This window comes from Saccostrea echinata, unplaced genomic scaffold, assembly GCF_033153115.1.
Source record: "Saccostrea echinata isolate AGI-Se365-2 ecotype Australia unplaced genomic scaffold, CSIRO_AGI_Sech_v1 ptg000025l, whole genome shotgun sequence".
Classification (NCBI taxonomy): domain Eukaryota; kingdom Metazoa; phylum Mollusca; class Bivalvia; order Ostreida; family Ostreidae; genus Saccostrea; species Saccostrea echinata.
The window spans coordinates 17,593,868-17,604,043 of record NW_026889774.1 but is presented as its reverse complement, the minus strand read 5'-3'; the positions used below and the strand labels follow the sequence as shown (position 1 = coordinate 17,604,043).

The 10,176-nt window shown below is 35.5% G+C and overlaps 2 protein-coding genes across 2 annotated transcripts; one reads left to right on the top strand and one right to left on the bottom strand.

Annotated features, from left to right (window-relative positions):
* Window positions 1-2,780: 2,780 nt before the first annotated feature.
* Window positions 2,781-5,360, top strand: LOC133192917 (uncharacterized). The gene is made up of 4 exons (XM_061328922.1): window positions 2,781-3,287; window positions 3,752-3,902; window positions 4,023-4,256; window positions 4,408-5,360. Exons 1-4 carry the CDS (start codon window positions 2,814-2,816, stop codon window positions 5,274-5,276), a joined length of 1,728 nt encoding a protein of 575 aa, XP_061184906.1. The 5' UTR covers window positions 2,781-2,813; the 3' UTR covers window positions 5,277-5,360.
* Window positions 5,361-5,638: 278 nt separating this feature from the next.
* LOC133192668 (uncharacterized) lies at window positions 5,639-7,672 on the bottom strand. Its single transcript, XM_061328661.1, has 3 exons — window positions 7,464-7,672; window positions 6,946-7,253; window positions 5,639-6,833 (listed from the first exon to the last, which is right to left on the bottom strand). Exons 1-3 carry the CDS (start codon window positions 7,605-7,607, stop codon window positions 5,732-5,734), a joined length of 1,554 nt encoding a protein of 517 aa, XP_061184645.1. The 5' UTR covers window positions 7,608-7,672; the 3' UTR covers window positions 5,639-5,731.
* Window positions 7,673-10,176: the final 2,504 nt, after the last annotated feature.

Below are 10,176 nucleotides of genomic sequence, written 5' to 3'. Positions count from 1 at the left end.
GCGCGGATCTAGAGGAGGTTGGGGGCAGTTAAATGTATATACTAAACCAAGTAAAAGTGACCATGGACCCCCCCCCCCCCTGAAAACGCGGACTCTTCCTCGATAACGCGGATCTGTGTTAAAATGGTATGAAAAGTCTTAGGTATGAAGCTTTAAAAGTCAACGACCCCTCCCCCCCCCCCCCCCACACACACACACGAAATAGGTTTTTCACGTTTGTGAAAAGAGTTTCTTTTTTTTGGCTCGTCAAGAAATTTTTTGAAATATTTTTTATTGGGATCCCCCCCCCTCCCCGTGGAAAAAAAATTCCTTGATCCGCGCCTGCACCCCATCTAATTTTTACTACATGTATCCGTTAAAAGAGGATGTGGCCCTTCATTTGAACAAAACTTTACCAAAAATATTCTATGTTAATTTTCGTTGTTATGGCCCAGTGGTTCTTGATAAGATAAAAATGAGAAAAATTTTAGTAACTTTAGAACTACAACAACGATAACACTTATATACGCCAAGAAAGCAAACAAAGCTGAAGAATTATGAACAGAAAAGCTTACTTGGGAATTTGGGCTTGGGAGATGAGATACTTATTTAAAAAATAAACAACAATGCCCGAAGGGCTTCTCAGATTTGATCACGTACCGACCAAGTTCATTTCCCAGAGAACTTTTTAACATTGTTGTTTATTACTTTTATTTACATTTGAGACGAATTTTCTGAAAAGAACTGTATTTATTACACGAACGGCCCGCCGTATTGCTATGTTGTGACGCGAAGTGACCTAGAAGCTGTTTGGTCTTGAGAGTTCGCCTCGCTCCAATATTTGAATACTTACATTGTTGTTCAGCAGTCCAGTTCAGGAAATATCTATTCATAATGAAAAAAAAACAATGATCGCTACTGAGAATGATCTTACTATTATTGTATAAGTTCTTTATATGAAGTCAAAAGCTGTGATATCGTCTTCAGTTTACATACCTTCAAAGGAATTTCGGGTTAAAAAGGTAAGCGTCATTTTAGGCTAATTAAAAACATTCTTTACACCGAAGAAAGAACTAATGATCATTTGTTGAACGAGAAAAAAAAATGTATGTTTCAATAATTTTATCTTTTTCATCGCTTTAACGGCTTAGAAGTTCCGAAACCAGTGTCACCGGGACAGAAATATGTAGACAAGATATCATCTCGCTGTGTGATACGGTCACGCCATGACCTCTGACCCCCTAATAAGTTCGTACATTGATTGATTGATTGTATATTGTTTTACGTCCCATTCGAGAATTTTTCACACATATAGAGACGTCACCATATACCGGTGAAGGGCTTCAAATTTTGACCTTTACTCGGCACTCAGGGCCATTGAGCAGTGAGGGATCTTTATCGTGCCAACGCCTGCCGTGACACGGGGCCTCGGTTTTTAAGGTCTCATCCGAAAGACCCGCAACTTTCACTCCAAAGTGCCGAGCGCATGGCGAAGGAACAGTTGCTACCAATTTTTTATCGACTTAGGTCTGTCGCGGCCGAGATTCGAACTCACGACCTCCCGATCACGAAGCGAGCGCTCTACCGACTGAGCTACCGTGAACGGTAATAAGTTCGTACAGAATTGAACATATTTTCTCTTCAATAGTATAGGTTCATCTAAGAAAAATATTTGCAAATGTAAATAATAACAATTGAAATTATTTTGTCATTTTTTTACGATCGACGGGCCTGCATTTCAAAGAGAGAGAGAGAATTTCTAGCTAGGTCTTTGAATAACAGTGACATCGGTTCAGAAAACCAGGTCCCTAGGAATGTACATGTATATAAAATAGGCAGTGCCTTTCTCTCGGAATTCATCACCTGCTTCTGTAAAGCTCCATCCTCACTTGTACAAGTTTACATAACCGACTGCTAAGGAAAACATTCTATTTATTTCGGGGATGGGGGTATACGTATAGTGATGAGAGGAAATTTATTCACCTATACGTTCAGTAAATATGAAAGATTTCTTCTGAGTATTTGTATACGATCGCACGACTTTCGTGTTAATTATAAAAGTTAGATTATGTAAGCAAAGAACTAAACTAACATTTGTTAGATGAATTAAATAATTATTTAGCCGTTTATAAGTTTTTTTTAACATTTGTAAGAACCACTTTATTTTAAAAAACAAATAATCGTCCTATTATGGGCGCCCATGATATATTAGACAGGATGTTTAATTAAAATATAATTGAGATATCGACATCCAAGAGAACAACACGTTCTTTTTTCAGTGGCGGATAAAGGAATCTTGAAGAGGGGACCCGACCAGTTTTGGGTCGGGGTAGGGGCCCAAAGCCACATAAAAAATTGATTTATTAAAGCGGCAGTACGGCTACAAAACGTGTGCTTTTTCATTCAAATTTACCCAATATATCATTAAGAAATAAGGTATAAAGTTGATGTAAGCAGTTTGAGAAACAGAAATATTCTCTCCTCATACAAAATTAACGTAATTAGAATCTGCCGGAAAATCAAGGGTCGTACGAACTGGAGCAATCTTAGATATGTTTATTTGTACCACGTGAATACTAAAACGGCACGTGCCTACACTGTAGCGTTTACAAATTATAATGAATACGAGATATAAAAGCGATTTTCAAAAGCGAATTGTCATAACTTTCTGATAAAATAATCCAAAATAATGATCGTTAAGATTTTAGTCTGCTTTCAGACGAATACGGAACTTCCGAGATACCGGGATATAACGGTTTTCGTTCTGATTTTATACACCATTGTCACGTGATAATGCTGAAATGTAGGGCATATTTTGTTGACATCGAAACAAAATGGAGCGTAACGTGGCAGACGAAAACAAGCCCCAAAAGAGAAAAAGTGAGAAGAATGGAGACGAACCAAGTCATTATTGGTGTTCGGTGCCGGGTTGCACATCAGATGGCAGGAAAAAGGCCAATTTAATTAAATATCCGTGGATGAGAGGAGTACAGTTCTATCCATACCCAGGAGCTAAACGTAAGGCAAAGCTAAGAAAGAGGTGGTTGCAGCAGGTTTTCAGGGATGAGAAGTATGCTCCAAAACGCTACCATTCGGTATGTTCACGACATTTCATAGATGGTTGTCCAACAGAAGAAAACCCCGTTCCTACTTTATTTCCGCGCAATAAAATCGTCAAACAGTCCAGAACTACAACCTCTATAGAGAAACGTCAACAGACCAGGTGTAATTCTTTGTCGGATTCAGCTATAGCAGCGGAGAAGTCAGATGTTCATTCTACCCAGTGTACACCAATAGAATGTTTATCGGTATTGTAAATAATTGATTTTATTTCTACATCGAAAATTTATGAATGTAGGCCTATATATACACATGTATCATGATCAGACTCGGAGACATAATATTAAATGACTGTCTCTGCATGATATATACATAACTCATAAAAGTTAGGCTTAAACATATAATAAATATATTAAAAAAGCATTACATGTATATTTATATAAAAATGAATTTTTTAAATGTATACATATACAGGATAATTAAGAAGCCAGGATTGCTTGAGGCTATATTTTATGTGTGTATCAATGAAACAAATTGTTTGAAATCAGAAATCAAATAAACAAAATATACATACAATTATGTGTAATCTTGGGTAATACTATGTAATATTAAATTTAATATTAAAAAAATATAAATGCATTATTAAGTTTAGTACCAAGAGAATCATCTGAATTGATGATATGTGAAATTTCAATGCATATTTTTTTTTCAGATGGAGGATATCACAGTTTCATGTGAAGGGAATGCAGATGTACATATACCTCTCCCTATAGCACATGAGTGTGTCATAGAACACACATCAAACGAAAACTGTTTTGAGGAACCTTGCTCCAAGACTGAGGACATTTCTTATGGAAACTGCAGTAAGTGTAATGAATTGTATGTTTCATTAGCATAATTCTGAAATGTTCTATGCAATTTAACTTTTTTGTAGTATACATGTATATCAATTAAACTTATAATATAAGTTATTATTATTATAGACCATGACCATGTATACAGCAAACGGTCTGTGGAACCTAGGTGCAGTGAAGATTTTGTTGAGTTTGCTGTGCAGACGGACCTGACCATGGAGGATATACATCATATGGAAACTATGACCAAAGAGACAGAACATATCCACAGGGAGCAATTTGTCAATAGAATTACACGGTCCGACTCGGCAGTCAGAAGATATTTAGGAGTGCCTAGCATAACTATGCTGTTTGGATTGTTTGGTAAGAAATTTGAAGATATAGTTTAAAATTGACCTAATACTGCTTAATATGTATTTTCTTAATTGCAGCTAATATTGATAAGTACAATATTTGAATACTTTGCAGTATTTTGTATGTTTGTTTTTGGATAAAATTTTATTTCTGCTTACAGCAATACTTGACAAAGTATGCACCAAACTCAAGTACTGGTCAGGAAAGAACAGCATAGCAAACATGAATTATGAAACCTCTGAAGCCAGAAAACCAGGTCCAAAGAGGAAGTTGACAAAGTTCCATGAGTTTTTATTAACCCTTTTTCGACTAAGACTTTCTGTCCCAGCCTTTTTGATTGGTGATTTGTTTGGTGTATCAGAGACACGAGTTTCACAAATAGTGTGTACATGGATAAACTACATGTTCCAGGTTTTCAGACCTCAACTGAAATGGCCATCACTACAGAGCATCAGAAAACATATGCCAAGGTCTTTCAAACAGACATTCCCCCGTACAAGAGTTGTCATAGACTGTACTGAAATATTCATTCAAAAGCCAAGGACACCTACTGCTCAAAGCCAAACATACAGCAATTACAAAGGACATAATACATTTAAATGCCTTGTTGGTATAACTCCTACCGGTGCATTTTCTTATGTGTCTGAATTGTGGGGTGGCAATGTGTCTGACAGGTACATTACAGCCAATAGTGATTTCTTGGATTTGATATCTGCTGGAGATGAGGTGATGGCTGATCGGGGTTTCATCATAAGAGACTATCTATTGGAGCGAAGGGCAAAGTTGGTTATACCACCATTTACACATAAATGTCGATGGGGAAAAGGGAAACGGTTAAATGCTAGTGAGATTCGGCGAACAAGACAGATAGCGAAACTACGGATTCATGTGGAACGTGCTATACAACGTTTGAAATCATATAAACTTTTATCGGGAATCCTACCAATCAACTTAAAGCCAATTGCAAGCCAGATTCTGGTTGTTGCTGCATTTCTATGCAATTTATCTAAACCTCTTGTGAAAAATTAACAAGATGCTTAATATTTTTAGTCCCCTACCGGTGAAACCGGAGGGGACTATAGGTTTTTCAATTTGTTATTTTGATTGTTGGTGTTACCTGAAAACTATAGTTGTTGTTTTTACATATATTGTCTCATCATTGTTAATTTATCAATGTTCCATATTATACGTAAAGTATTTAATTATATTGTTAATTTATCAATGTTCCATATTATACATAAAGTATTTAATTATATTGTTAATTTATCAATGTTCCATATTATACATAAAGTATTTAATTACTGCATTTCATTTTTTTTATATTTAAAATATAAGTCAACAACATAAAATCATGAGTGTGTGGTTTTTATTGCTATCAGTTGTCATAATTTTTCAACCATTAGACAAAAGAAAAACAATACAGTGTACCATACATGATACAGCTTAATCTAAAGGGCATCAAAGTACAGTCGAGAATTTACATTCTAAATTTTAGCAAGCAGTGCAGGATGAACATAATTTATGAAAAAGGTGCTGCACTTGTTAACAATTTCATTGAAGAAAGATTCATCATAATGAATTCTATCACTTATAAAACCCATGTCTGTATAAAACACAAAGTCACACCATCTAGCATTACAAATACCAAGCTGTCCTTGAATTTGCACATACCACGGTGAATCTACCCTAAGCTTGACAACATCATTAGTGTCTCTATACAAATGATAATGACGGTCACTTGCTACATCATATGGTGTGTCATTTCTATGGGAGTAAGAGCATTTAACCTCAATTAAACCTTTTCCACAACATTTGCAAGACAAATATGCATCTGGTGATGCACCTAAAAATGGATGTTGCTGAGATATGTTTAAGCCACAAGGTCTCATTTTGGCATTTACATGATAATGGGAATACATGTCAAAAAACAATTGTTTAGCTACGATTTCATTCTGTCTTCCATACTTTATTGCATCAGTGTGTAAGGCATTGGAGTTAATATTCAGAATTTCACGTGTGATGTAATTATCATGACTACCCCCTCTAAAGTGGCATACTTTTGAAAACAAGGAAGATGTAATTCTACCATATCTGTATTTGTACCACAATTCATTTTCACTCTGACCACAAGTGATTTGCTCAACTTCTTGAATAATATCAGAATTAAACACATTTCTCAGATAATCTATCAAGGACTCTCCACTCTGAATTGTGTGTGTCACAGCATCTATCATATCAGGCGGATTTTCATGAAGATCTTCATCCTCATTTGAGGGTGGGTCTAATGTGTGTAAGAGAAGAGCACCTGTACCGTGACACATCCTATACAGTTCTTTCTCAACTTCTCTGTTAACCTCAGTGGTGGGTGTAGGGCATGGTTGGTAATCCACTTTGTTTGGCATCAGTGGAACTGTCCTGTGGGAAAAACAAATTTCCTTAACACGACAAGGCTTACTTTCCTTACGGGGCTTGTCCCAAACACACCTCACATCTGTCCCCACCTCTGTATGCCTGTCCTTATGGCGATCGCAAAAAGCTGCAAGAGCAAATGAAAGGGCCGTGCAGTGCTTGCAAGAACCATCATCCCTAAAAAGACAAAAAGTAGCATGTTAATAATTACTCCAATTTTGGGATTGACATTAATTAAATGATAAATACTATGAATATCATAAATAATAAAGCACAGAGCTGGACTTACGCAACACAGGAGCAGCCACCTGATATGATATAGCCATCAGTCTTCACCAGTAACCATGTCCTATAAGGATCCTCGGATTGACGGGTTTCTGGAGTTGTATTACACATGACATAAGAATAATCCGAATCTAATGGACACATTCGAACACTGTCAACATGGTTGTTCTGATACAACAAATAACCCTTGTCTACTTTGTAGGAATGAAGGCGATTTTGATCCCAACCAATATTAATTAAGTATACAAAAACATCAGCAATGTCTATGTCTGGTACCTTCTTTAAATCTCCATTCCAGTCACATAATTTAACCTGAAAAATGTTGTAAAACTCCAAATAAAATTCTGGATATTATAAAATCTCATATATTTGATGGTGGTGACAATTGGTAACGTTGATGCTCTCTCTCTCTCTCCCTGCTACAGCTTTAGTTCTGAGTAAACTCATATTCATTCAATTTACTTATTGTTGTATAAGATATATATGAGATTATTATGATTTTTTTCCAAAATAAAACTGTACCTCGCTTATGCTTGGTAACATCCGGTCTCCGACAGTTCTACGACGAACATCCATATTCACGTAATCATCTTTTGTTTCTATATCTTCTAGGTCTATTTCTCTTGCCAATTCACACAGTCTTATCAAATGAGCTTTTCTGTACATGGATGTTGTTATACCTTTCGTACTTAAGTAATACTTTAACGCTGGGACTTGATAACTATTGAAGTCTTCCATTTTGTTTACACGTTACGTTGGAATGCGGAAGTGAATTATGCCCTACAATTACGTCTGTTAAGCGATAATATTCGAAGCGGATCCGTAACTCGAAAGTTCCGTATTTAACAGAATTAAAAGTACAAATGTTAACGTTTTGTGTATTGGGGTCCGGGAAAGGAAAAACTACCAAATCATACGTTATCGCGGCAAATGTCAAACAAAACATTTTTCTGCACAGTTAAAAAAATTAGCACTTCAAATGGTAACAATGTTTATAAGTCATAGGTATATTTTTATGTTGAGTTTACACTAATTTTTTCTTTGAAAACGATAGAAAAATGAGAAATGATAACAACTATCAACAAACCTGTCGAGTAGAACCTTCGCGAGCCCTGCGTGAGTGTCGCCGAGTTCCCGTTTCTTTCTCATCCAACAATTATATTAATCCCCAAACTAAATTTTAGTCAGGAAAGTTGTTTTTTCAAGCTTTATTTTCAGTTACTTTTTCTTTTTGGTCGACTTTATCAATGTAGCAGGCTCTTAGGGCTTCCTTCTCTTACCATGCTGTTTTGTTTATGAAAACTACGCATGCGTGCATAGCATGGAATGTGGAACCCCGAACACGTTGCGATGTATATATTTACGTTCCATAAATAATTATTAATTTTAATGAAATAATCAAAATTATTTCATTGTGAAAGTTGTAATTTTCTGAAAGTTTATACATTTATAAGTTGCAAAAAAATTCCAAATCTTGGCGGAAAATTTTATCAAGTCAGATTTTTTAATGAGATGCGCCTTACTGTCACTTTAAATCTTGTGTATATTTTGGATACAAAAAAGGGGGCAGGCCCTCTGAACCTCCTCTAAATTTGCCAGTGTTTTTTTTTTTTTTTTTTTTTTTTTTTTTTTTTTCATTATAAAGACTTGCAGAATAAGCGAAATACTCCAGACATTTGATAAAAATCTCGAACCCGATCTAAAACGCGTTGACAAAGTCAAACCAGACGGTTTTAGTTTTTAGGGCATTTTTACAGTGATATGAGAAAAGTCTGATAATTATGTTCCCCAAACGAAGTTTGGGAACATATTGTTTTTACTCTGTTTCTTATTATTATTATTATTATTCTTTTTTTCTACTTTCTTCTCCGGTACTTTTTTGTCCGGGAGTGTTCTCATAGAACCACTCATCCGATTGACATGAAACCTTTTTAGGGTTAATAGGCATGTTGTGTAGGTGTTCGGAACGAAGGTCATTTTGCGCGCACATGCATGCACGTGCGCGCGCTTGCAATGAGTGAAATGACTGATATACTTGATGAAGCCGTAACTTTTGTATTTCTTGATGAATTGCTTTGAAACTCAAAATATAAAGATATATTAGTAGTCTAGACAAGATAACATGGTCAAATTAGCATGAACTCACGCGCATGCACGTGCGCTCTTCTCTGATTGGCTGATACAAAAATCTCAATAATTTCCTTGTTTTTTCACAAAATACTTTGAAATTTAGAATATAAGTATATATTATAAGATGCTACAACATGTTATATAGGAAATTTCTTGAAAACACGCGCATGCAGGTGTGCTGCAATCTGATTGGTTGAAACTTTAAATGTCTATAACTCCCTTGGTGTTCAACAAAACAGGATGAAATTTACGACATGGATAGGCACATAGAGCTCATACAATATGATACTATCAAAATTGAATGCAAGGCCATGCATGCGCGTATGCTGATTTCTGATTGGCTAATACTTAAAGGGTTACATCTCTCTTATTTTTCAATGAAATTCTTTGATATTTAACACAAATGTATGTATTGTGAGACACTATAAGAAAATTAATGTGAAAAATGTAGAAAACATGTGCAAGCACATGCGCTGAAATTTGATTGGCTAATACCCATATGGCTATATCGGAGTAGTTTTCCAATCAAATACCCTTAAAAATAAAGTATCCATTTATATTACAAAAGTATTGTCTAATTTATTGAAGCTTGTAGGGAATTGGGCATTATAAGGGATTGGGGAGCCGTTTGGGGAACATCTGTAACGGTTCCCGTTACAATTAGCACTAGTTGCTGTTAATTTTAAGAAATAAAGTTCGTCATTTTTCAACCTCGTTCGGTATAATATAATGTACTGATAATTTTTTCCGTTAAGGAGAAAACACATGGGCGAAGGATAAAAAAGCGGTATTCTGCATATACATGTACACAACATTGCTATTGTGCACTCGGATTAAACCGAAAATCCTTCGTTACATTGTATTTGGGTATAATTTTCACATGTTCTCAGGCGAATATTCATTTATCTTTATCTGTCTACAGACAATAATTTCAGTTGATAGAGAAATGTTTTTATTTCATCGTTTTTCCCCATCCTTTTGATTTACACGTTTGCTTTGTACACAAAAGAGTGTGTTCATATACCGCTGTTTCTACGCGCTATCGATATGATCAGGGAGAACATTATATTCTCCAGCAATTTACTTTTTATGAAAACACTCAATG

What these genes read in the sequence shown, in the direction of transcription:
- LOC133192917 (XM_061328922.1), top strand. Translation starts at nt 2,814, where the DNA reads ATGGAGCGTAACGTGGCAGACGAAAACAAGCCCCAAAAGAGAAAAAGT. An exon ending in CATTTCTTATGGAAACTGCA is followed by an intron (nt 3,903 to 4,022) that starts GTAAGTGTAATG and finishes TTATTATTATAG; the next exon opens with ACCATGACCATGTATACAGC. An exon ending in TATGCTGTTTGGATTGTTTG is followed by an intron (nt 4,257 to 4,407) that starts GTAAGAAATTTG and finishes TTCTGCTTACAG; the next exon opens with CAATACTTGACAAAGTATGC.
- LOC133192668 (XM_061328661.1), bottom strand. Translation starts at nt 7,607, where the DNA reads ATGTACAGAAAAGCTCATTTGATAAGACTGTGTGAATTGGCAAGAGAA. An exon ending in TGTTACCAAGCATAAGCGAG is followed by an intron (nt 7,254 to 7,463) that starts GTACAGTTTTAT and finishes AACATTTTTCAG; the next exon opens with GTTAAATTATGTGACTGGAA. An exon ending in GGTGGCTGCTCCTGTGTTGC is followed by an intron (nt 6,834 to 6,945) that starts GTAAGTCCAGCT and finishes TTGTCTTTTTAG; the next exon opens with GGATGATGGTTCTTGCAAGC.